This window comes from Microcaecilia unicolor, chromosome 4 (assembly GCF_901765095.1).
Source record: "Microcaecilia unicolor chromosome 4, aMicUni1.1, whole genome shotgun sequence".
In the NCBI taxonomy this organism is placed as follows: Eukaryota; Metazoa; Chordata; class Amphibia; order Gymnophiona; family Siphonopidae; genus Microcaecilia; species Microcaecilia unicolor.
Genome location: NC_044034.1, coordinates 241253270 through 241281158, shown reverse-complemented (window position 1 = coordinate 241281158; position 27889 = coordinate 241253270). Strand labels below are relative to the sequence as shown.

Here is a 27889-nt window from a genome sequence, read left to right as displayed (position 1 = left end):
ACTGATGCAACACAGATAGCACTATATGTTTTGCACCCACAGGCACTGCTATAGGTTTTGCACTGGGTGCAAGATGGATTGAGTTATACATTTTGCACCCATTGTAATATGTTTTGCATTGCTGCAGCAAGCGCTAGATGTTTTCCTCTGTAGGCGCTGCATGGATGCCTGGTATACACATGTCATGCTGGTGTGGGCTCTTGTGGGACGTTTTCAGTTTCATGGGCACCCTTTGGTACACTTGTTTACTAGTATGTATTTCAGACACTGAGATATTGTCTTTGATGTGATGTATGTTTTTGACTGCTTCTAAGACATCTTGGCCAGGGGACAGAGATATGGCTATTTTACAATAAGCTTAGGTTTTCACTCTTGCATTTGTACAATATGTCACAGGCTCTAGAAATTCTGGCAAAAATGTCTATATTACGACTTCCACAACTTATCTAAAATGGTGCTGCACAAGTAATATTTTCCCAGAAAAATAGGATATTCCAAACATAGCACACAAAGACGCTCAATACTCCTAAAGTGGTAGAACTGTGTTCAAGGCCGTTGCCCATAAATTAAGCCATATAATACCTCCTTGAAGAGTCTACCCTTTTGTTCACCTGAAAAATATACAAAACGCCTCCTCTCGTAGAAAGTAGTAACTTCTCAACATAATCTAAGCTCAAACTACTAAGCTCAACAGTAATTACACTTTGCTAGACACAAACGCGTTTACTCTATATGGTGAATACTGAAACTGGCACTTATGTCTGCGACCTGGAACGTACTTTACTTTAGTATTCAACTCACAGCATTTAGCGAGACAATTAACTAATTAATTCATACCCAACCCAATAACCACGCTCGCAATTCCAGAACGCCCCGCCCCACCCCACCAAAAAAAAATAAATAACAAAACAAAACTCGGACAAGCATACTATATATTCCTTCTCCCGCGCTTTCTAGCATAATTTCACCAAGACGTCATTTTCTTCCCCGCCACTTCACAAACCGAGGTTCCAACCCACCAGGCTTCTTCTCTCCGGTCCGCTTTCGCTTGCAGAGAACCAATTACCATGAGGCAGCCGGGTCGTCCGTTCAATCAGCTCCTCCGTACTGTTTTCCTCAGAACTAGACCAATGGCTACGGTCTGTTCTCTCTGAGCCTGTCCAATCGAAACACACAGCTTCCCCACACCTGGCCAATGGTCGGTAGCGGGCGGGACAGTCTACTGTGAGAGGTCAGCACGGCCGCTGGTTTCCCTTCCTTTTCCCTTCCTCCAGTCTCTTGGAGTCTCGCAGTAATGGCGGAAGAGCAGCAGTTCTACCTCTTATTGGGCAACCTATTGAGCCCTGACAACGTTATCAGGAAACAGGCCGAGGTGGGGTGGCGCAAGCTTTGGGAAGGCTGCGATGATGGGGCTTGAGACGCCGGGGAGATAGTTTCCGCTGTTAGCCTCGGGGACCTTGGAGCCGGCCCAGCCCACGTGTGGGAAGCCGCTGCTCCTGCAGCATCCTGGTCTGTGAGCTCACAAAGTGGGAAGGCAGTTGTCTTGTCTTCGCTTTGGGGGCTTTCGGGCACTTGCTTCTTTCTGACTCCCGTAGCTCGTTCTTAATCCCCTCCCCTTTTTTTTTCTCTCTCTGGTAGGAAACTCGGCCGGTGTTTGTAGTCTCAAAACTGGCATTGGCTTTATGATATGGGGACTACCCCGCGACTTTAAGCGTGGCTTTAGGCTCTAGAGTTGTGTGTAATTTATTTACATGCTTAAAGCGGCCCTCTCGCGGCTGTCAGTTTGTAAGGATAAAACCTATTGATTAGGCTGAGTGTAGGTTATGTCTGCTTCTGTTTTAGCTTGCCACAGCTGATCTCAGTTGGATTCTGACATCCTGTTGCTTGTCGTTTCCCAACATTGATTGCAGTTTAAATTCTGCTGTAGGATATTCTTGCTGTTAATACTTTTTACTTCGTAGGCTTTCCATGTATTTATGTCTGCACCTTTGTTTTGCATAGTAAAAATTTTTAAGAACACAGTGGGCTTCATTTTAAGAAAGTGAATGATTGTAAGTAAGTAGAGAGTGTATTGTTGCTGTGCTAATCCACCTGAATGAATGCCTTTGTTGATTAATCTCCAAGTTGGAGATTTTAGGCCAATCCTGGAAGTCTGACAACTGTATTCTGATGCATTATAGGACCTGTATCACTAATTCAGTAGGTGCTATCGGGGACTAAAAATACTGCATTGCTTTTGGATGTAAGCTTAAAGCCAGAAGTGGGTAAAACTCTCCTTGGTTGTGTCTGTCATCTTTGCTAGGCTTTATTGGATCATTTCAATGTGGAACATAAAACTCTCTTTGGGTGTGCCTGTCATCTATGCTGGTCTTTATTTGATTATTTCAATCTGGAACATAGTGTTATCATACGTTTTTATGCTAAATAAGTTATTTGCATTTTCTTATGTGTTGCAGCTAAAACCCCGTCCCCTTTCCTAGTAAGTAAGCTCGTACTTACAATTCTTTTGTGAAACCTAGCGAGAATCTCTGTAGACTTGAATACCATGGGCAGGTTTAGTATTAGTTTCCATTGGAAGGCTGTTATTATTCTAGTATAATTTTTCATTACTTCTCTGGTCAGTAAAGTTCAGCACATTCTTTTATTACTCATTTAGGAGGAAATATTGGTGTTCTCACTGACCCCAAACAGTTACAGTGATTATCCTGTCTGCATGATTGCTTGAATAGCACTCTGCCAAATTCAGGTATTCATTTATATAGGTGTTCAAGAAGTGATCTCTGCTTTAGGGGCTACATTGTAATAGGTATTAAATATATGCCTAGAACAAGTTGGAGCCTGACAACTTGTTTCTGTTTTAGTTCCAAAAGATGATGTGTGCTTATTTAGTTTGCACCAGAGCATCTCTAAAAGAAGTAAAAATAAATAACAGTGCATTCAGGTTAAGGAATACTAAAAGAGTAATGTCCGCACTGCAGCTTAAAAGATGGTAAAGCATGCAGGCAAGTGTGGGTAGTAAAATGCTAATAATCCTGTTGGAGAAAATGTTAATAAGTTTTAGGTGACTTGTCTACATCAAAACTTCAGTGCATGTCGGGGAGTCCAGGAGGATCCTGGAAGGGGTTTTTACCTAATAAGTTCTTTCCAGCCCACTTGAAGTTGGAAAGAATCATACAACAGGGTTAAGACTGGCTGGCTTGGAGCAAAATAACTCTCCAAAATTTTAGTAGAATGAAATGAAACTGGGAATAGGAAGAGAGTTGGTAAAGACAAACCAGGTTCAAAAGTGGGCCAAACTGGACCAGAGACTTCATAGAAATAAATGACCTGCTCACAAAAAAATAAACTGTGTTAATGCACAATGGGTGTAGGATTCCAGCTTATGTAGCATAGAACATTTAAAAGAATAGGATCAAACTTGGCATATGGGTAAAACTGGTGGAAAAATGTATCGAGGGTCCAGATCAGATTGGGGTTGAGAAATAAGCCTTAAATGGCCCACTTCATTTCTTTGGAAGCCATTTTTGACTGTACAGTACAATCTTGACCATCTGCCATATCTGACAGACACCACCACCCTCCGTGATGTCATTGCATTTGTTTCTATTAAAAATCTGTTTTAGAATGATTTTTGAGAATTAGGAACTTTATGTTGTTTATGCATTATTCTCCATATTATCCGACTTTTCTGACAACGCGTCAGGTCCATTTACGTTGGATAATTGAGACTGTACTGTATATCAAGAATCTAAGTTCAGTTGCTGCAGCATGCAATTTGCAGTGAAACATAGATGTCAAATTTCCTTACTTCACATTGCCCTAATATCTATCCCCTGCATTTAATTGTTCCACTACCCCTACAAACTAACCTCCCAACACACTTGCAGAGAGGTTAAGAATGTTCTGCCTACATTCCCCACTTTCCAACCAAATGGAAGTTGGAAAGAATTAGACAAAAGGGGTCAACAGTGTCTGGTTGCAAGATTACACTGAAAATTTAAGGGAACGGAGTGAAATTTGGCCTATGGGAAAAGCAGGTAAAAAATTTAGTTAAATGGGCCAATGCATTTATGTGCGAGAATGGTTTCCAACTTCTGTAGTGTGGAAACTTAGATACAGTGCAGTTAGGGAGTTCCTCCTTTAAAACTTCCTCTCCCTTTTCTCTACTCTCCCAACCACTCAGACTTCCCCACCACTCCCAGCTACCCGTCACAGACATAATACATGCAGAACTTGCATAGGACACACATCTTATATTCACACACAGGGATGATAAATCCCTTATTATCCCTTATTGTGATGTGCTTCATTTTAAGGTGATATAATTTTGTTTTTCTAGTGTGAAACATAAGTGTTTCTACTGGTTCTTGTATGCAACTAGTTGTTGCCATGTACCATATTAGGGCCCACATGTTTATGGGACTCTCTCAGACGTGCTTGGGGATTGACAACTGTTAGCTTCCATTCCAAACAGAAGCCTAACCTAACTACTCATGAAATATGACCAAGAAAAGTCAACATAGAGTCAAGCTCCACACCTAGACTCCAGATTACATTGTAACTCTTGTCCGGTTTTAAAATTGGTCTGGTGGCCAGGCAATAGGTCCTTACATACCCACATAAACTCTTTTTCTTAAGAGTTTATCCCTTTATTGGTGCTAAACAACATTTGTTTCAACAATCCAGGTCAATCCCTGAAGGGATATACAACTGAATTTTATCTACAAAATAAATTTGGATGATGTACTCTGAAAAAGTGATATATGTTAGAGGTGATAAAGAGCTCCCTGAGGAGCTGTAGACCCTAAGGACCAATGCTGAGATGCCTTCAGACCTAAGCTTACAAAGTGGACTCATTTAAAAATGATTTAAACCAGGTCAGAATGGTACCGTGCATTTTATAGCTGTCAGATGTCTTAGACAAATAGTGGTCTAACACAGTGGTCCTTAATTAGGGTGTCACAAAGACACAGCAGATTTAATAGGGCCTTGCTTCCTCTTCCAGCTTTGTTAAGAAGCTTGATATTCGTGCCCCATAATCTTTCAGGATCTATTGAGCCCGTGCATGTCAAAACTTCATGATAAAGTAGACAAGAAGTTGCAGAGTGGGGAGCCTGGTGCATGCTTTACAAGAGCAGTGGGATAGTCAAACAACTGCTGGCTTGCAGCTACATCAGCTGGTGTTTGTTGCTACTGTACAGCTCAAACTAGCTCCTGATACTAGCCTTAGCTCTTTTCCCCTATTCCCATAGTACTGGGGAGTTATCACTAAAACTGAAAACTACAGACCAGTGGCAACTATCCCTTGGATGGCTAAATTAATGGAATTTATTTTTGCTAAACAACTTACATCATATCTAGATACAGGTGTCGTGCTGAGAGCCAATATGGCTTAGATCCAATCATAGTACGGAATCCCTTCTTTTTTTTTTTTAATTTGAAAATTTTTTTTATTGAACACCACAATAATGATACAGAATCCACAAACTCAGCTTGCAAGCTGTGCATTTTCACTAAACACTCTAACTCCAATTCAACTTGTTGTCAAAAAATATAATAGTTTTCTCCCATCCCTCCCTCTCCCCTCCCATTCTCCACCCCCCCCCCCACCCACCCACAACATTCCCCTTCATGGCTGATTCCCCTGTATAACCGTGCCCCTCGTCCATATTCGCTCTAATTTAACCCATTCCTTAGCATCAGTCTTATATCTGCCCAATCTCCTATCAGTCAATTATTCTAGGCCCACTATGTTCTTAAGTCTCGTTTTCCAGTCTAAAATAGTGGGACCAAGTCTTTGTTTCCAGTGGGCTGCAATCTCCAACTTTGCTGCTGCCAGACACAGTCTTTTTAGCCGCTTCTGCCACTTCTGGCCCCTTTTGTTTCCCCATCCTAGCAGGCACCACTTCGGCTCTGCAGGGAATTGTGTGTCTAGTATACATGTCGTATGCGCCGCTATTTCCAACCAAAATGAGCTCAAGAGAGAACAGGTCCACCAGACATGCAAAAAACTGCCTAGTTCTTCTTCACACCGCCAGCACCGATATCATGGGATACATTTGTTTTAATCTTTCCGGTGTGTAGTACCATCTACTTTAAACTTTATAGGCATTTTCTTTTATTTACACACACATTGATGCCTTTTTTTTTTTTACCTCTAAGCACACCCTTTCCTACTCCTTCACACTGAATTCTGTATTTAAATCTCGTTCCCATGCTTTCATATAGGGTAATTTAATCAAAGTGTGGAATCCCTTCTTATAATATTAACCTCAAGAATTAGGCAGTATTTTTGGATGAGGAAAAACCTGGTTTTCTGTTTAGTTTTAAATAAAGAGAACTCGCCCAAGAATCCACCAAGTCAAATCTGGCCATTTTTTGAATCCAGTGTCTCAGAAAGCATTACTGGCATTGGAATTAAAAGAAAGATGTCATCAGCATAAGAGAGAATAGAAGTTCCGAAAGCTGAAAGAGTTCGCTCCCAAAAAGCTGAAATAGATGTTAAATAATAATGGGGGACAAACAGAAACCCCACAAAGAGCCTTCCATTCTGGGGACAGCTTTTCCCTTTCTAGTTACACAAGATCTATTTCTCAAAAATGCTTCAAACCAAGATAGCACAGCTCCTGTAATACCAATTTCAATCAACCAATGCCACAGCAATTCATGATGAACAGTATCAAAACCTGCAGATATGTCAAACAAGTAAAATTACCCGTTAGTCTGGTTTGGTAATTCAGGACTTTCCAATCTGATAAATGTTACTATTTCATCTGGTGAGATTCTCCAGTAGATTCCCAATCAAAGGTGCTAGGAGTTATGTTATATTCTAATTTATCCTTTGTATCTCAGCTAAACTGATTTGTTAAAACAATACTTTTTAAACTGTCTGCTGTGCAGTATTTGATCAATTTTATCTCAAGAAAATTTCAGAACAATAATTTTATTTGCTGCACTTGTAACCCACATTTTTCCACCTATTTGCAGGCTCAATTCCATATCTTGATTATTGTAAATTATATATTGGGGTATCATCTAAACAATTATACTGTTCAGGGTTGATTGATTTTGGTAAAAAGTATGAAAGAGCCTCTCCTTTCCTTTTATTGCCAAAACTACACTGGCTTCCAATCAGAGAAGGTTGTCATTTTAAAATTAATTGCTTGGTCTATAATAGAGAATGACACGAGGGTCATGCGGTTATTTGTGGAGACGGGGACAAACTTTGTCCCCTTGTAGTTCTCTATTGCAAATCACAATGTGTTGAATTTTTGGAAAAACAAACAAAAGTGCTGCTCAAAGCTGGCAAAACTTGCATTGGGGATTCTGTGCATCTACCAGCATGTCTTCTGAGAGGATATTTTCTATTGTGATAGGAGAGCTAGACTGAGTCCTGAAATCATTATTCATCCACAGATTATAAGAATCATAGCAGTGCTTCATGGGGCTTATTTCTCTCCTGCTAGGGCATACAGAGTAGGTTGTACCCCTGGACACTTTAACAGGATGGATTAGGGCAGTGTTTCCCAAGTCTGTCCTGGAGGTTACCCCCTTGCCAGTCAGGTTTTTAGGATATCCACAATGAATATGCTTGAGATTGGCATACACTGCCTCCATTGTATTTAAATCGTTCATGCATATTCATTGTGGATATCCTGAAAACCTGACTGACAAGGGGGTACTCTAGGACTGACTTGGGAAACACTGGGTTAGGGTTCCTTGGGTAGTAGTCAGCTGATGTTGGGGTTGGAAGGGTAGAGGGTGACGAGTGGTGGATACAGTTGCTCATAGTTCTTGTTTTCTATTTGTGATTTATAAACGGTTGTACGGAATATTGTTCCTTTTTATACAAGATTTAAGTATAAAATCATAAGTGTTCAAGGCATGTTCAGATGAGGACAAGGCTCATGGGTACAGGGACAGACTTTGTCCCCTTGTCATTCTCTAGTCTGTAGGGCTTGCTATGGTGTGTCTGCCACTTCTATGTCTAGAGTGATTGAGATGGCCCAGAGTTTCAGTAGGATTCGATCCTCCTCCCTATTGAAACTTAAATTTCTTTTATTAAAGAATGTCTGTTATGAATGCTCTAGAATAGATTTATATCAGTATCTGTTAAAATATGGGAATTCTCTTCCAAATTTTATTAGATCTACTAGTAAAAAAGGCCCGTTTCTTAACTCAATGAAACGGGCGCTAGCAATGTAATGAGTTCCTGCCATTAATGTTTCCACGGTTGTATTCTGAATATAATTATTTATATGTGTAAGATTTCTTTATCTATATATATAAAAGGCACCACCAACGTTCTAATGAAGCCTCACTTCTGTTTTGCATGGTGGTGTAGATATCCGGTTTCACAAATCACAACCACAGCCACACTAGAGGGGCAGGAGTAAGGAGTAGGGAAACACGCAACCCTCACTGCCCCTCCCCCTGCCACATCAACAAATCCCCTAGGAGCGCCTCCAGAGACGACAGTCCCCCCTACACCCCCTCTCCCAAGTTGCCGCCGCTCCCCCCCTCTCCCTCCGCCCAGCAACTTTCCCTCCAGTCCCGCCCACACACACACCCAACAGACCTGCCGTGCCGCTCTGATCTCTGCTCGAAGCTGCAGTACTGGACCAACAAAAACAACATCAGCTTCATGTACACAGCTCTGCAGCCGCTCCTCTCGCCTCACGTCGCTCCTACAAGGTCCTTCACCAGGGGCACTGACGTCCAGGCGCGAGGACCGGCTGCACAGCCAACTGCCAGTCCTGATGGCCTCCTGCGGTGCCTCGCCTGCTTCGTTCAAACACCTGATGCTGATTTTGTACCGCTGCACCGCCTCTGTGGATGGAGAGAGTTGCTGGCCACACGGAGAGGGGGGAGCACGACTTGGTGAGGGCGAGGGGGACAGTGGCAGCGCAGACATCGGGGGGGGGGAGCGGTGCTAGCGCCCATTTCATTCCTCTCTGAAACGGGCCTTTCACACTAGTATACAATATTTTTTGTGTAAACTGTTACAATGTGGTAAACGTTTTCCTTGTTCAGGCCCTTCAATCAGTTTAACAATCGCATCAGAAGAGCTCCTTACTCGTGAGAATGCAACATACAGTTGCCCATGTGAGAGACTGAGAGTGACTGTGTGTTTTATAGACAGTGTAAGAGAGAGATACACAGAGTGATTGAGTGTGTGATGTGTGTGAGTGACAAAGTGATTAAATTTTTGTCTTCCGTTCTGTGCACTTACTTCCACTGATGTTCGTACCTCCCTGTATATGATTGTTAGAGATTCAATCCACCTCACTTCCCTCCTCCAAGTTCCGTTCTGTCTGATTGGTTCTTCGTTCCTGTGATGTCGCGTTTGTTTGCTTGGCAACTATGCAGCGTTCTGTTTCCTTGACGTGAGGGCAATGAAACGCTGAACTACAGATTTATGAACCCTACAGTGCCACAGAGTCAGCTTCAGAATGTTGTAGGTGCTTTTTATTATATAGGATTTCTTTCTACTTGCTGTTTCATAAGTCTCTGAAAACATTTATTTTCTTTAGTATACAAGTTATGGTTGTAACTTTTTTTATTACTAAAAATAATTACAGTAAATGAGATTTGATTTTTAATTGAATTAGTTGCTGTAGTTATTAACTTGTGTTGTAATCTGCTTTGAATCAATCTTGAAATAGTGTAGAATATAAATATTGGTTGATAAAAGGGTTTATGAAATATTACATTGTTTAAATATCTTAGGTTTTTTTTTTTTTTTTTTTTTAAATCAGGTCCTAAATATTTCTGTGAAAAACTTAATGCCCTTTTTATTAAGATGCGCTAGTGTTATGTTTAAATTTGTTTTTATAGAAAATTGAATGAAACATTTAACAATATATCTGTTTTTGTATTACAAAAGGTAAACTTCCTCTCCTAAAACATTCTATCCCTTCCTCTCCCCCATCCCCTTATGCTTCAACAGTACGTTTATTGATGGCACTTGTTAAAGATACAAACGACAGCTTAAGATCCAAAGCAATAGAGACATATACAACAATCAAACTAATCCATTTGAGCAACTTTTAGGTTCACTTAAGACTACCTCACTCCTACTTTCTTCCAATCAAGATAATACTACATGCCTTAAGGTGGATAGCCACCCCCCCTTAACTGAAAAACAAACAAACAAACAAAAACCCATCCTACCCCCCTTACTCATGTAGAACAATGAATATCAATAGTAAAGATGTCGCATATATCCCCTATAAAGTATTAACAATGAGGCTTCACCCTCGAGGACTTAAAATTTGTAAGTAGGGGTTCCAAAGCAACATAAAGCTCTGCCTATGGTTGGGGGACCTCCTCGCCTCCCTGGTAACTAAAAGATGCACCTGGTTCCTCCAATGCCAAAACGCCGGAGAGTCTGGTGATGTCCAGTATTGTAAAATAACTTTCTGAGCCACCAGACTTAGTTTACAGCATAAGAGGATAGCGTTTCGAGGAGGGGCAATAGGCTCCAGGTATATCAAGTAAAAATTGTTCTAACTTCCCTTGTATATTCTGTTCTGGCAATGTAGACAAATCGTCTGACCTGCTCCCAAAAATTCTGAATTTTTGAACATGACCAAAAAGCATGGAAGAAAGTATGAAGAGTATGACCACATTTAGAACAGCCAGGCTCCCTGGACTCCCCCCACATGGGCTAATTGCAGTTTTGTCATGTAGGTCAAAAGTATCACCCTGTATCCACACTCTCTGAGTCTCGTATCTGTTTTCAGGGTGGGATTGCCCCGGAGAGTGGCAGTGACATCCCAGCCTTCTGAGGGGGCCCCAAAATCCTCTGCCCATATTGGGGCTCATTTTCAAAGCACTTAGCCTTCCAAAGTTCCATAGGTTTCTATGGAACTTTGGAAGGGTAAGTGCTTTGAAAATATGCCTCCTAGTCTTCAGTAGGGTGAAGTCCCTGCTGGGGTCTCTTTTGAGAGCCCTTTATAGCCTGGAAACAGAGAGACCTCAGTCAGACACCCCCTGAAAGTCCCGGACCCGGGATCTCAAATGATTTCCCAGGAGAGGTCCATCTAGAGTAGAGAGAGAGTGTTTAATTTGTGTGTATGCAAAGCGATTGCTCCATGTGACCCCCATCCGATCCTGAAGCTTCTTGAATGGGAGTAACTCACCCTCCCCCTGTAATATAATGTTCCAGAAGGGATATACCCCTCCGTTCCCATACAAGAAAAAGGAACCATTTCCCTGGATGGAAAGTTGATCAGATGTAAATGCATTCTTTGGGGAGACTCAGGCTGTATTATACTCAAAATTGGTTGATGATCTGTGCCGGCCCGGGAACCGACATTTCACATAGCAAAAAGTTTGCTAAGGCCTTCTGAGTGTGCTGCATGTTGGACCGCGCATGTGCCGAGTGTCTTCCCGCTCCTTTTTCTTCCGCACAAGGAGCAACAGCGAGTTTATGTGGCTCCTATATGTGCTCGGGAAAGAGCCTTGACCGTTTTTTGATTTAGCCAGTGCTGTCTTCCCTTCCATGTCATCAAAGACTCCCAGTGGCTTCAAACATTGTAAGCGGTGCAACTGGACCATCTCAGGCACAGATACCCATTCGTAGTGTATCCAGTGCCTTGGGCCCGACCATAGCCCAGCTTGTTGTGACCTTTGTCTTTGTATGAAGAAAAGGACTCAACTGGCTCGAGAAGCCCAGAGAGAGAATGTTTTTGGGGTTAGGTCCGGTCCTTCGGCATCGAGGGACTGTTTGCCGCCGGGAGTGGAGGTAGGCATGGCTGCTGAGAGGCTATGACACGCTGGGAGTAGCGAGGCATCGAGTGGGGCTCCACCCACCTCGAGTTCTACTAGCAGGCCCCCCGGGACCGTCCATCTTCGGACCCGACCCTGAGGCAATGTGGGGATTCAACGTCATCCTCGGCACCGAGGAGCCTCGGTGAGGTGCATTGGGCGAAGGTTAAGAAGCACCGACACCGTTCTCCTTCAATTCATGGTGCCGGGAACTCGGACGCCAAGGGATTTGGCACCCGAAAAACGTCAGTGCTGGGAGGACCAGTCCCCCCCCCCTCCATACAGGAGGTACTGACACGTCGGCCTCTCAGCAGTCCGGTTCCTGCTCCCGAGCCTCAGGCGACTCTGCCACCGACTGCTTCATTGGCCCTGCAGCCTTCTCCGATGGCGGTTCTCGATGAGCGCATATGGGCCTTGCTTCAATCTGCTTCGGGGGGGGGGGGGTGCTTATGCCTGCCGTGCCATCCACTGCAGCTGTGTCTGGTCCTCCACCCGCGGTAAGGTCCCTGAGTTAGGTGCAGCATGCAGCTTCGGTTTTGGCTGCCACCCAGGTCGACTCTCAGTGGAGGCAGGTTCGCCACAGTCCATGCGGGGGTCAGCCCCTTGACATCGCCATCGAGACCATAGGTCTTCGGCGTCGAGGTGGGTTCAGTTCCGAAGGTCACTGAGGGAAGTGCTTTCCGACACCAAAGAGGAACACTCGTGGGAGTCAGAGGAAGATCCCAGGTGCTTCTCAGATGAGTCCTTTGGGATTCCCTCTGAACCTTCCCCTCCACCTGAAAGGAGACTGTCTCCTCCGGAGAGCCTCTCCTTCTCATCTTTTGTGCGGGAAATGGCTCAGGCCATTCCTCTTTTCATAGATGTGGAGGATGAGCCCAGGGCTGAGATGCTGGAGGTCCTGGACTACACCTCTCCACCTAAAGAGGCAGTGATAGCTCCTTTGCATAAGGTACTCTGGGAAGTCCTTATGCGAAACTGGGTGTCCCCTCTGGTCCCGTGATCCCTAAGAACACAGCTTCCCAGTGTCGGATCTACGGTGAACCTGGGTTAATGAGGTCTGTTACCCCATAACTCCATGGTGGTGGACTCCGCCCTCAAAAGAGCCAAGAGTTCTAGGGACTATGCTTCGGTGCCCCCAGGCAGAGAAGCTAGGACCTTGGACTCTTTTGGGAGGAAAATGTATCAGGCCGCTATGCTTGCATCCCTTGTACAATCATACCAGCTCTTCACAAACATCCACTTGTGGAACCCGGTGCGACAGCTGTCTAGTTTGGTCAATGCCCTCCCTCCAGAGCAGGACAAACCTTTTCGCCAGCTGGTCAGGCAGCAGAAGGCATGTTGTAAATTCCTGGCCAGGGGCACATACGACACTTTTGATGTAGCATCCAGAATCTCTTCTCATGGTAGCGATGCACAGACTGTCATGGCTGCGTGTCTGACCTAGACCATTCGGTCCAGCAGAGAATAGTGGATGTTCCTTGCTAGGGGAATAATCTTTTCGGAGAGAAGGTATAAGATCTGGTTGACCAGATCAAGAAGCACACAGATGCTATGGCTTCTCTCTCCTGCCGGGTGCATTCTGCTACCTCCTCCTCAACTAGGAGGTATTGGTGGGTCACGGAGTGGTGTACTCTAGGTGTAGATACACTCCCACATCTCGACAGCCTACTCAGGCTCAGCCCCAGTGCACTCGTTCCTGTCAACAGAGTGCGCCCAAGGCTCCTACTGCTCCCCAGCAAAAGCAGGGGACGGGCTTTTGACTGGCTCCAAGAAAGCATAGCCACAGTAAACGTGTCCGTGCCAGACAACTTGCCGGTTGGAGGGAGGTTAATGTTTTTTTCACCAAAGGTGGCCTTTTATAACTTCCAACTGGTGGGTTCGAAAAATAGTCCGGTTAGGATACACCCTCAGTCTGGAATCCAAACCTCCAAATTGCCCACCGGGAGCTCATTTGTACAGCTCTCAGCATAGGCATGTACTTGCAGAGGAACTCCGCCCGTCTGAAGGCCCATGCGGTCGAACCCATTCTACCAGGGGAAGAAGGGCTGGGATTCTATTCCAAGTACATAAGTACATAAGTACATAAGTAGTGCCATACTGGGAAAGACCAAAGGTCCATCTAGCCCAGCATCCTGTCACCGACAGTGGCCAATCCAGGTCAAGGGCACCTGGCACGCTCCCCAAACGTAAAAACATTCCAGACAAGTTGTACCTAAAAATGAGGAATTTTTCCAGTCCATTTAATAGCGGTCTATGGACTTGTCCTTTAGGAATCTATCTAACCCCTTTTTAAACTCCGTCAAGCTAACCGCCCGTACCACGTTCTCCGGCAATGAATTCCAGAGTCTAATTACACGTTGGGTGAAGAAAAATTTTCTCCGATTCGTTTTAAATTTACCACACTGTAGCTTCAACTCATGCCCTCTAGTCCTAGTATTTTTGGATAGCGTGAACAGTCGCTTCACATCCACCCGATCCATTCCACTCATTATTTTATACACTTCTATCATATCTCCCCTCAGCCGTCTCTTCTCCAAGCTGAAAAGCCCTAGCCTTCTCAGCCTCTCTTCATAGGAAAGTCGTCCCATCCCCACTATCATTTTCGTCGCCCTTCGCTGTACCTTTTCCAATTCTACTATATCTTTTTTGAGATACGGAGACCAGTACTGAACACAATACTCCAGGTGCGGTCGCACCATGGAGCGATACAACGGCATTATAACATCCGCACACCTGGACTCCATACCCTTCTTAATAACACCCAACATTCTATTCGCTTTCCTAGCCGCAGCAGCACACTGAGCAGAAGGTTTCAGCGTATCATCGACGACGACACCCAGATCCCTTTCTTGATCCGTAACTCCTAACGCGGAACCTTGCAAGACGTAGCTATAATTCGGGTTCCTCTTACCCACATGCATCACTTTGCACTTGTCAACATTGAACTTCATCTGCCACTTGCACGCCCATTCTCCCAGTCTCGCAAGGTCCTCCTGTAATCGTTCACATTCCTCCTGCGACTTGACGACCCTGAATAATTTTGTGTCATCGGCGAATTTAATTACCTCACTAGTTATTCCCATCTCTAGGTCATTTATAAATACATTAAAAAGCAACGGACCCAGCACAGACCCCTGCGGGACCCCACTAACTACCCTCCTCCACTGAGAATACTGGCCACGCAATCCTACTCTCTGCTTCCTATCTTTCAACCAGTTCTTAATCCATAATAATACCCTACCTCCGATTCCATGACTCTGCAATTTCTTCAGGAGTCTTTCGTGCGGCACTTTGTCAAACGCCTTCTGAAAATCCAGATATACAATATCAACCGGCTCCCCATTGTCCACATGTTTGCTTACCCCCTCAAAAAAATGCATTAGATTGGTGAGGCAAGACTTCCCTTCACTAAATCCGTGCTGACTTTGTCTCATCAGTCCATGTTTTTGTATATGCTCTGCAATTTTATTCTTAATAATAGCCTCCACCATCTTGCCCGGCACCGACGTCAGACTCACCGGTCTATAATTTCCCGGATCTCCTCTGGAACCCTTCTTAAAAATCGGAGTAACATTGGCTACCCTCCAGTCTTCCGGTATTACACTCGATTTTAGGGACAGATTGCATATTTCTAACAGTAGCTCCGCAAGTTCATTTTTTAGTTCTATTAATACTCTGGGATGAATACCATCAGGTCCCGGTGATTTACTACTCTTCAGCTTGCTGAACTGACCCATTACATCCTCCAAGGTTACAGAGAATTTGTTTAGTTTCTCCGATTCCCCCGCTTCAAATATTCTTTCCGGCACCGGTGTCCCCCCCAAATCCTCCTCGGTGAAGACCGAAGCAAAGAATTCGTTTAATTTCTCCGCTACGGCTTTGTCCTCCTTGATCGCCCCTTTAACACCATTTTCGTCCAGCGGCCCAACCGACTCTTTGGCCGGTTTCCTGCTTTTAATGTATCTAAAAAAGTTTTTACTATGTATTTTTGCTTCCAACGCTAATTTCTTCTCAAAGTCCTTTTTTGCCCTCCTTATCTCCGCTTTGCATTTGGCTTGGCATTCCTTATGATCTATCCTGTTACTTTCAGTTGGTTCTCTTCTCCACTTTCTGAAGGATTGTTTTTTGGCTCTAATGATTTCCTTTATCTTACTGTTTAGCCACGCCGGCTGACGTTTAGTCTTTTTTCCCTTTTTTCTAATACGTGGAATATATTTGTCCTGAACCTCCAGGATGGCGTTTTTAAACAGCATCCACGCCTGATGCAAGTTTTTTACTCTGCGAGCTGCTCCTTTCAGTCTTTTTTTCACCATTTTTCTCATTTTGTCGTAATCACCTTTTCTATAGTTAAACGCTAGCGTACTTGATTTCCTAGTTTCACTTCCTTCAATGCCAATATCAAAACCGATCATATTATGATCACTGTTATCAAGCGGCCCTCGTATCGTTACCCCCTGCACTAGATCATGAGCACCACTAAGGACTAAGTCTAGTATTTTTCCTTCTCTTGTCGGCTCCTGAACTAGCTGTTCCATGAAGCTGTCCTTGATTTCATCAAGAAATCTTATGTCCCTTGCGTGTACAGATGTTACATTACCCCAGTCTATATGCGGGTAATTGAAATCCCCCATTATTATTGTGTTGCCCAGTTTGTTTGCGTCCCTGATTTCCTTTAACATTTCCGCATCCGTCTGTTCGTCCTGGCCAGGCGGACGGTAGTACACTCCTATCACTATCCTTTTCCCCTTTGCACATGGAATTTCAATCCACAGTGATTCCAAGGAGTGTTTTGCTTCCTGCAGAATTTTCAATCTATTTGATTCAAGGCTCTCGTTAATATACAATGCTACCCCTCCACCAATCCGATTCACCCTATCACTACGATATAATTTGTACCCCGGTATGACAGTGTCCCACTGGTTATCCTCCTTCCACCAGGTCTCAGAGATGCCTATTATATCTAATTTTTCATTTAGTGCAATATATTCTAACTCCCCCATCTTATTTCTTAGGCTCCTGGCATTCGCATATAGACATTTCAAACTATGTTTGTTGTTCCTAAGTACATCATGCTTAGTACTTGACAGTATTAATTGGCAATCTTTTGTCTGATTTTTATTGTTATTTAAAGATACCCGATCTACTACAATCTCTTTTGCAACCTCACTATCAGGATACTCTATCTTCCCTGTTATGGTGATATCTTTGAAAGATACCTTATCCCGAACCATGCTCTTTTGAGCGACTGTCGGCCTTCCCCCCATTTCTAGTTTAAAAGCTGCTCTATCTCCTTCTTAAACGCCGATGCCAGCAGCCTGGTCCCACTCTGGTTAAGATGGAGCCCATCCTTTCGGAATAGGCTCCCCCTTCCCCAGAATGTTGCCCAGTTCCTAACAAATCTAAAGCCCTCCTCCCTGCACCATCGTCTCATCCACGCATTGAGACTCTGGAGCTCTGCCTGTCTCTTGGGCCCTGCGCGTGGCACAGGTAGCATTTCAGAAAATGCTACCCTGGAGGATCTGGATTTCAGCTTTCTACCTAAGAGCCTAAATTTTGCTTCCAGAACCTCTCTCCCACATTTTCCTATGTCATTGGTACCCACATGTACCAAGACAGCGGACTCCTCCCCAGCACTATCTAGAATCCTATCTAGGTGACACGTGAGGTCCGCCACCTTCGCACCAGGCAGGCAAGTCACCAGGCGATCCTCACGTCCACCAGCCACCCAGCTATCTATATGCCTAATGATCGAATCACCAAGTACAACAGCTGTCCTAACCTTTCCCTCCCGGGCAACATTTGGAGATATATCCTCGGTGCGGTACTTCCTTGTGTAGAAGAAAACGGGGGGATGCGTCCCATCCTAGACCTAAGGGCCCTGAACAAATTCCCTGTCTGCGAGAAGTTCAGGATGGTTTCTCTGGGCACCCTTCTTCCCATGATTCAGGAAAACTATTGGCTGTGCTCTCTGGACTTAAAGGATGCTTACACGCGATTCTTTCAGCTCACAGGAAGTATCTTCGATTTCGGCTGGGAATGCAGCACTTTCAGTACCGTGTACTGCCATTTGGCCTACAGTCAGCTCCCAGAGTATTCACAGAATGTCTAGCAGTAGTTGCAGTGTCACTACGCAGATTGGGAGTGCATGTGATTCCTTATCTCGATGATTGGCTGGTGAAGAGCACCTCAGAGGCTGGTGCTCAGGAGTCCATACAGAGGACTATTCAGGTTCTAGAACTACTAGGGTTTGTAATAAATTACCCCAAGTCCCATCTCACACCTGTTCAAAAATTGGAGTTCATTGAAGCACTGCTGGACACGAGGATAGTTCGGGCCTAACTCCCAAAGGCATTGGTGGGCAACCTTCTGTCCCTGGTGTCCACCAAATTTTGAAACTCTCTGCAGTGGTGGACAATTCGGTCCATTCTGACCATGGGACACCCATTCCAAATCCGTCAGCCGTAGAAAGTGCTGACGACGGATGCATCTCTCCTAGGGTGGGGGGGCTCATGTAGATGGGCTTCACACTTAGGGAGCCTGGTCCACCCAGGAAACAGGTTTTCAGATCAACCTCCTGGAACTTCGAGCGATCTGGAACGCTCTAAAGGCCTTCAGAGATTGGCTGTCCAACCAAATTATCTTAATTCAAGCAATCAGGTTGCAATGTACTACAACAAGCAGGGGGCACCAGGTCTTGCCCTCTGTGTTAGGAGGCCATCCAGATGTGGCTTTGGGCACACCATCACGGCATGGTTCTGCAAGCCACTTATCTGGCTGGCGTAAACAGTTTGGCCGACAGATTGAGCAGGGTTATGCAACCTCATGAGTGGTTGCTAAATATGGGTGTAGCCCGCAAGATCTTCCGAGTGTGGGGCACCCCCTCGATGGATCTTTTTGCCACTCAGCTCAATCACAAGGTCCCTCAGTTCTGTTCCAGGCTTCAGGCCCACGACAGACTAGCGTCAGATGCCTTTCTCTTACATTGGGGAACAGGCCCTTCTGTATGTGTATCCTTCCATACCTCCTGGCGGGCAACACTTTTGCTGAAACTCAAACAAGACAGAGGAACCATGATCCTGATTTGGTTCCCTCTTCTTCTGGAATTGTCCTCCGAAGAACCGTGGAGATTGGAGTGTTTCCCGACACCCATTATACAGAACGAGGGGTCACTTCTACATCCCAACCTCCAGTCTCTGGCTCTCACGGCCTGGATGTTGAGAGCCTAGAGTTCTCTTCCTTAGGTCTTTTGGAGGGTGTCTCCCTGGTCTTGCTTTCTTCCAGGAAAGATTCCACCAAGAGGTGTTACTCTTACAAATGGAGGAGGTTTGCTGTCTGGTGTGACAGCAAAGCCGTAGATACTACACGGACCCTACTTGAATATCTTCTACATTTATTAGAGTCTGTTCTTAAGACCAACTCCGTAAGGGTTCACCTTGGTGCAATTAGTGCTTATCAGCGTGTAGAAGGTAAGCCTATCTCTGGACAGCCTTTAGTTGTTCGCTTCATGAGAGGTTTGCTTTTGTCAAAGCCCATTGTCAGACCTCTGCCAGTGTCATGGGATCTCAATGTTGTTCTCACCCAGCTGATGAAAGCTCCTTTTGAGCCACTGAATTCCTGCCATCTGAAGTACTTGACCTGGAAGGTCATTTTCTTGGTGGCTGTTACTTTGGCTGTTACTTCAGCTCGTAGAGTCAGTGAGCTTCAGGCCCTAGTAGTGAGTGGATGCACCTTAAGTTTCATCACAACAGAGTAGTCCTCCGCACACATCCTAAGTTCCTGCTGAAGGTGGTGTCTGAGTTCCATCTGAACCAGTTGATTGTCTTGCCAACATTTTTTCCCTGTCTTCATGTCCACCCTGGCAAAAAGCAGCTTGCACAGCTTGGACTGCAAGAGAGCACTGGCCTTTTACATGGAGCGGACGAAGCCCTTCAGACTGTCCAGTTGTTTGTTTCTTTTGATCCCAACAGGAGGGGAGTAGCTATCGGAAAACGCACAATCTCCAGTTGGCTAGCAGACTGCATTTCCTTCGCTTATGCTCAGGCTGGGCTGACTCTGGAGGGCCGTGTCACGGCTCATAATGTCAGAGTCATGGCTGTGTTGGTGGCTCACTTAAAGTCAGCCTCCATTGAAGACATTTGCAAGGCTGCAACGTGGTCATCCGTCCACACATTCACATCTCATTACTGCCGAGCAGGATACCTGACGCAACAGTCGGTTTGGGCAGTCGGTGCTGCAGAATCTGTTTGTGGTCTAGAATCCAACTCCACCCCCATAGGCCCTTTTTGTTCTGTTCCAGGCTGCACTCTCAACTAGTTGTATATAGTTTCAGGTTAATCTATGTTATGTACTTGCCATTGCGAGGTCCAATTGGCCAACCTTTGTTGTTCTTTTTTGGGTGAGCCTGGATGGTAGGGGTACTCCAATTGTGAGTATAATACAGCTTGCTTGTCCATGGTGAAAGCAAAGATACTTACCTGTAGCAGGTATTCTCCAAGGACAGCACGCTGATTATTCTCACAAGCTCCCCTTGGAGTTGTCTCCTCTATCTCTCTTTTTACTCCTCACTGAACTGAGGAGCATGGCCGTGCAGCGGGCGGGATGATATTTGGCGCATGCGTGGTCCGACGTGCTGCATGATCAGAAGGCTCTAGCAAGCTTTTTGCTGTGTGAAATGCCGGTTTCCAGGCCGGCGTGGATCGCCGACCCAATTGTGAGAATAATCAGCCTGCTGTCCTCTGAGAATACCTACTACGTGTAAGTATCTTCGCTTTACCCTCCAATTTCCCCACTAAAATCCTCCGCACTTCCTGTAAAAGGTCAAGCAATATACTCTCCTTCAAGTGATTAGGTGTGTGGATTGTCAACAAGTGTAGCAAAGAGAAAAAGTTATCCAAGGTGTAAAACGAGCACTCAAACTCTACCGGTGTATGGATTTGTCTGACCAAACCAGTCTCCCAAGTGACGAAGTAAAATGCTTGATTGTAATGTTTTAAATCGGGAAGTCCAATGCTTCCTCCTCTCCAATTGCCTAACATAGTGGCCAGCCATATTTTTGGTTTTTTATTTGCTCAGCACAAGCGACTAAAATCTATAAATACCTCTCAAATCCTTCTGCAAGAGCCTCAAAGGTAAGATCCGAAGAACATAGAGCCATCAGGATAACTGGACCGTTTTGAAAAGGCTTATCCTTCCCAGCCAAGGATAGAGGGAGGTCTCTCTAGCACTCCAGGTGCCGCTGAGTATCCTCCATGAGGATCGAAATGTTAAGACGATATAGAGTCCTTGTCGAATACCCAAATATCTAAGGGAGCCAGCAGCCCATTGTAAGGGAAAGTCTGGACCCCAAGAATTTTGTAACTGCAGTGATGACGGTAAGGCTTCTGATTTCTCTAAATTAAGATGAAACCCTGCACACTTCCCATATTCCTGAAATGATTCTAGTAACGCTGCGAGGGATTCCTTTGGGTTCATGAGGTGAACCAAGAGATCGTCAGTGAAAGCCAACACCTTGAAACAGGACCAATCAATGTCCGGGTTCGCCACAATATCCCGAAGAAAGGGATCTAGTGACAGCACAAAGAGAAGGGTAGAAAGAAGGCAGCCTTGCTTAGTCCCCCTGAGCACTGGAAAGATCAGAGATTCCTGCCCATTAACTAGCACCCTTGCCTGGGATGCCAAATATAACGCCTTGATTACTGAAAGAAAACGCCCTGCCATATGTAGCCAAAGAGGCAAACAGGAAATACCAGTGCACCCAGTCAGAGGCCTTCTCAGATTCAAAACTTATAAGCATGGACTGAAAGTCGCCTCTCTGTCTGTATTCCAAAGTGGCCAGTATTGTCTGAAGGTTCTTAGCTTTCGGAGCGATCCTTAACAAAGCTCACCTGTGATTCATGAATAGGGCAAAATACGAGCTAACCAGTTAGCTGCTATTTTTGCAAACAGTTTGGCCTCGTAATTCAAGAGAGAGAGAGGTTGATAACCCTGGTAGTATAGGGTCTCTTCCTTTCTTAAGTAAGACGATTATTTGCACCATATCCAGTGACGAGGGCATAGACTCCATGTGTACTCCGATCCCATGACTCTCCAGGAAACTGGAGAGTCATGGGATCGGAGGCAGTGTATTATTATGGATTAAGAGCTGGTTAAAGGATAGGAAGCAGAGAGTAGGGTTAAATGGCCATTATTCTCGATGGAGATGGGTGGTTAGTGGGGTCCCTCAGGGGCCTGTAATGGGACCGCTGCTTCTTAACATATTTATAAATGACCTTGAGATGGGAGTAACTAGTGAGGTAATTAAATTCGCAGATGACACAAAGTTATCCAGGGTTGTCTTGTCGCGGGAGGAGTGTGAAAAATTACAAGAAGACCTTGTGAGACTGGAGGATTGGGCGTCCAAATGGCAGATGAAGTTCAACATTGACAAGTGCAAAGTGATGCATGTGGGAAGGAGGAATCCGAATTACAGCTATGTTATGCAAGGTTCCGGGTTAGGAGTTACGGATCGAGAAAGGGATCTGGGAGTCATCGTGGATAGGACGTTGAAATCTTCAGCTCAATGTGCTGCGGCGGCTAAGAAGGCGAACAGAATGTTGAGTATTATTAGAAAAGGGATGGAAACCAAGCATGAGGATGTTATAATGCCGTTATATCGCTCCATGGTGCGACCGCACGTGGAGTATTGTGTTCAGTTCTGGTTGCCTCATCTCAAAAAAGATATAAAGGAATTGGAGAAGGTGCAGAGAAGGGCGACAAAAATGATAAAAGGGATGGGACGACTACCCTATGAGGAGAGGTTAAGACGGCTAGGACTCTTTAGCCTGGAGAGAAGGCGGCTGAGAGGTGATATGATAGAGGTTTACAAAATAATGAGCGGGATAGAGTAGACAGATGTGAAGCGTTTGTTTACGCTTTCTAACAATAATAGAACCAGGGGACACAAGATGAAATTAGAATGTGGTAGGTTTAAAACAAATCGGAGAAAGTTTTTCTTTACTCAGCGCGTAGTTAGACTCTGGAACTCATTGCCGGAGAAGGTAGTGACGGCAGCTGGCCTTGCTGAGTTTAAAGGGGGTCTGGACAGATTTCTGAAGGAAAAGCCCATTGATCGTTATTATAATTTTGGGTTTTTTGCCAGGTTCTTGGGGCTTGGCTTGGCCGCTGTTGAAGACAGAGTGCTGGGCTTGATGGACCTTTGGTCTTTTCCCAGCGTGGCAGTGCTTATATGTACAATCTTATTTAATAAGTTGGTGAGTGGGGATACAACCTCTGTACCCATAAGCTTGTAAAATTCTGCACGAAAATAGTCTACCCCAGGAGCCTTGAGCAGTGTGGGCTACGATCTGTTGCTAATGTAACCTTGTCCTCTTGTATTGGTGAGTTTAGATAGTCTCTATCTTCCTTTCCCAATAGAGGGCAATGACACTGTGTCTAAATATAACTTTCCCGGGAGACCCACATCTGAGGGCAAAGCATAGAGGCAACGATAGTAATTATGAAAAATATCACATATAGCCTCATCCGAATGGACGAACTCCCCTTGCGTCACAGAGCGTCAGGAAATCTAGACTGCCCCTATTTGACTGACTGTATATTTGTCCTTTAGATTGTAAGCTCCTTTGAGCAGGGACTGTCCTTCTATGTTAAATTGTACAGCGCTGCGTAACCCTAGTAGCACTTTAGAAATGTCAAGTAGTAGTAGTAGTAGTTTTTTGTTGACTCCCTTTAGGGATGGATCAATCAGACAAGTAACTGCCCTGCTTTATTACCATGTCTGTGTAGCCTGTAACGATAGTACTACTACGACTTAAGAGCCCGCTGATGAAGAAGTGTGTTCAATGCCACCAGCAGATCTAGCACTTGTTGACGATGTGCTTTCGTTTGGGAGGCCCCAAAGTGTTTCCTGGCGCGATGGAGTTGTGAGCCTAGCCTCAGTATTTACCTGTCTCTCGGAACTCTGACATAGTGTGACTAAGTTATTATTCTCCCCCCCCCCTCTGAAGTACTGCCTTTGTTGCTTCCCAATATAACACTGGATCAGTCTTATGGGCCGTGTTGTTGATCTTGCAAGTCTTCCAACAATTTAAAAGCCGTTCCTGAAAAATAGGATCTTTGTACAAATTGAGGAAACATCCAACAGCCACATCGGCTCTCACTTGGTCGTAGGCCCAATCTATCCACACCCAAACATGATCCGATGTGACACATGGGCCTATTTCTGCTTTCTCCACCCTACCAAACTCCCTCCTTAACAAAAGATAGTCTACTCGAGCCTGGGTGGAGTGCACCAGAGAAAGATGGGTATAATCTTTGTCCGAATGATGCAGCTCCCTCCAAACATCAGTGAGATCTAACAGACGGCTCAGCTGAAGCAAACCTTTATTAGTATGGTAGGACTTGGGTTCTCCTGGTATAGACTTGTTTACCCTAGGGTCCCATACTGCATTAAAGTCCCCCCCCACCCCCACCACTAGGGAATTGTGCTTCTATTGTAGAAGGAGGTTAATCATTGTTTGATAGAATTTTTTATCATACTGGTTCGAGGCATATGTTACAGATAAGAAAAGCATGATGATTGACAACCACTTCAGCCAAGACATATCGGCCCACTGGGTCTACTTCTAAAGGATGTACTTTCTCCGCTATTCCCTTCCTAACCGAAATGGCAACCCCGCCCCTCTTTCCCTGGGCTGCCACTGCCACACAATCCCCCACCCATCAAGTTTTGAGTTTGGCATGCTCCAAAGCATTCAGATGCGTCTCTTGCAACAGGGCAATGTCAATTTTGTGTCTATGTAAATGTTGTAAAATTTTTGACCTCTTTATAGGTGACTTTATCCCCCCCACATTCCCAGTCACCAAGTTCACCATGGAAAAATTGCAAACAAGGCCTTTACATGCTCTGCTCCCAATCTTTGAATCCAGAAGGGGTATCCCAGCCAGCGCCCCTCCAAGAACAGTGCCTCAGAGTCTTCACAGCCCCAAACATAAACATGCAACATCTCAATCCTCTTATGCAAACACATCCACAGATCCATCCAGACATTTTTGATCAGCTTCTGACCCTGTAACCCTAATTCCCCAGTCCCCTCCAACCCCACTCCCACAGATTAATGTCCCCCCCCCCCCCATAGGAAATGTCACATCTAACATCTCCCCCTCGTCCCCCTTTGCAACCATACCAGACCAATATTATGGCGTCGGACCCCGCCTCTTACTGAAGAATAATGAAATATATGCAAAAAAAAAAGTCCAAGCTCATGCCTAATCAAATGAACTTGGGCCAGTGTTTCACCTAAACAATGTCACAGTCTTGCCTCGGCTCGAGTACACTTAATTTCGGTACTATAACAGTACATCATAGGCTTCATCTAGTCTCGTTTAAACTTCACACAGTAAAATCGCCCAATGTGGAAGGTCATGTAAACAGTTTTTGTTGGGTCAGGGCATTAAGTAGTAGCATGCATCCAATCAATGGTCAACAAGTCAGAACCATGTCTTCCTCTGCTTCCAGCTCCCCCAATTACAAGAGGAACACGTGAGCTGCCTCCACCATCGTGTAAATCTGGGAAGAACCATTGTGGGTGATCTTGAGTGACAGAGATACATCAGAGCAAACTTTATTTTTAAAGAAAACAATTTAGAGCATATGGAGGCAAAGGCTCTGTGTTGTGCTGCCACTCCAGCCGAGTAATCCTGAAAGCAAAGAATCTGCATGTTTTATCTTCCATAGGTGGTCAACTATTCCATATTTGGTTTTGTTCAGTGTGACTAGTATTTTAATAGTACATAGGGGGATCTGTGCCAATCTTATTTGTTGTGTTTTTACCAATAGGACATGCACTGGTGTTTCATCACTTCGTCTTAATAAGTAGGCTGTTGCTGTGTCAGTCGTAGGAGTTAATGCGGTGGCCATAGCTAGAAGGTTGTTCGGCTGTATAGAGAGAGGTGTGACCAGCAGAAGAAAGGGGGTGTTGATGCCCCTGTATAAGTCGTTGGTGAGGCCTCACCTGGAGTATTGTGTTCAGTTTTGGAGGCCGTATCTTGCTAAGGATGTAAAAAGAATTGAAGCGGTGCAAAGAAAAGCTACTAGAATGGTATGGGATTTGCGTTACAGGATGTATGAGGAGAGACTTGCTGACCTGAACATATGTATACTCTGGAGGAAAGGAGAAACAGGGGTGATATGATACAGACATTCAAATATTTGAAACCTTTTCCGGAGATGCGAAGGTGGTAGAACGAGAGGACATGAAATGAGATTGAAGGGGGCAGACTCAAGAAAAATGTCAGGAAATATTTTTTCACGGATAGAGTAGTGGATGCTTGGAATGCCCTCCCACGGGAGGTGGTGGAGATGAAAACGGTAGCGGAATTCAAACATGCGTGGGATAAACATAAAGGAATCCTGTTCAGAAGGAAGGGATCCTCAGGAGCTTAGCCAAGATTGGGTGGCAGAGCCGGTAGTGGGAGACGGGGATAGTGCTAGGCAGACTTATACGGTCTGTGCCAGGGCCAGTGGTGGGAGGCGGGGCTGGTGGTTGGGAGGGCGGCAATAGTGCTGGGCAGACTTATACGGTCTGTGCCAGAGCTGGTGGTGGGAGGCGGGGCTGGTGGTTGGGGGGGGGGCAGCGATAGTGCTGGACAGACTTATATGGTCTGTTCCCTGAAAATGACAGGTACAAATCAAGGTAAGGTATACACAAAAAGTGGCACATATGAGTTTATTTTGTTGGGCAGACTGGATGGACCGTGCAGGTCTTTTTCTGCCGTCATCTACTATGTTAATCCACACCAGGACCTTTGCTTTCTATCCCATGAGTCTTTAATTTTCTCATGAGAAACTTTATCAAAAGCTTTCTGAAAATCTAGATACACTACATCAACTGGCTCGCCTTTATCTGTATGTTTGTTTACGCCTTCAAAGAAATAAAGCAGATTGGTGAGGCAAGACTTCCCTTTGCTGAACCCATTTGACTCTGTCCCATTAAACCGTATTTGCTGATCTGGCTAGTGATGTGTAAACTGGTTAATGATATGTAACTTGTTATTAAAATTATTCATAGTACCTGAAGATTGGAGGGTGGCCAATGTAATGCTGATTTTTTAAAAAGGGTTCCAAGAGTGATTTGGGAAATTACAGACTGGTAAGCCTGATGTCAGTGCCGGGCAAAATAGTGAAAAGTACTATAAAGAATAACATTACTGAACACACAGATAAAACATTTAATGGGACAAAGGCAACATGGATTCAGTCAAGGGAAGTTTTGCCTCAGCAGTTTGCTTCATTTTTTTGAAGGTGTGAATAGACATGTTGATAAATGTGAGCCGGTTGATGTAGTATATCTAGATTTTCAGAAAGCTTTTCACAAAGGCCTTTGAGACTCCTGAGAACATTAAAAAGCCATGAGATAGGAAGCAATGTTTTTTTGTTGTGTATTAAGAACTGGTTAAATGATAAAAAACATAGGGTAGGGTTAAATGGCCATTTCTCGTAGTGGAATGTCCCAGGCATCTGTACTGGGACTGGTGGTATTTAACATTTTATAAATGATCTGGAAATGGGAATGACAAGTGAAGTGCTTAAATTTGCAGATGACACAAAACTATTCAAATTTGTTAAAACATGTGGATTGTGAAAAATTTCAGGAAGACCTTAGGAAATTGGAAGACTGGGCATTCAAATAGTAGACAAAATTTAATGTGGACAAATGGAAAGTGAAGGTCCGAAGAAACAGGCAGGCGATCCACAAGATCCAGAATAGATGACACAATATCAGATTGTTAATAATAAAAATCCAAAGCAGTCCAAGTTTATTCACCACATAAAAAATAATTGTCCAAGGACAAGTAGGCCATAATGTTCACAGTTGGGTAAAGCGATCCTGCATTGTCTGGTTCCGGAGCTTTTATCAAGTTTTTAAGAGCTTTGTGGAGCACAAGCCTTCCTGCCCACTGTGAGTGCGGTTACCGTAGTTGCCTTTTTTTTTTTTTTATTGCGGTGAGGAGTGGTTGCTTTTTGTGGCCTCTTTTCACAGCTCAGTTCGGAGAGCTGCCTTTGTGGGTGTTTTTGGTCCTCTTCTTTTTCACAGATTTGTTTTTCGGGTTCCCCTGTATT

The 27889-nt window shown here is 44.6% G+C and overlaps 1 protein-coding gene across 1 annotated transcript in view; it reads left to right on the top strand.

The window, feature by feature from the left end:
* Positions 1 to 1239: 1239 nt before the first annotated feature.
* IPO5 (importin 5) overlaps positions 1240 to 27889 on the top strand; it is a 358310-nt gene continuing 331660 nt past the window's right edge. Inside the window, 1 exon segment of the mRNA XM_030201357.1 lies at positions 1240 to 1372. Coding sequence (XP_030057217.1) covers positions 1295 to 1372 — 78 coding nt within the window. The 5' untranslated portion in view covers positions 1240 to 1294.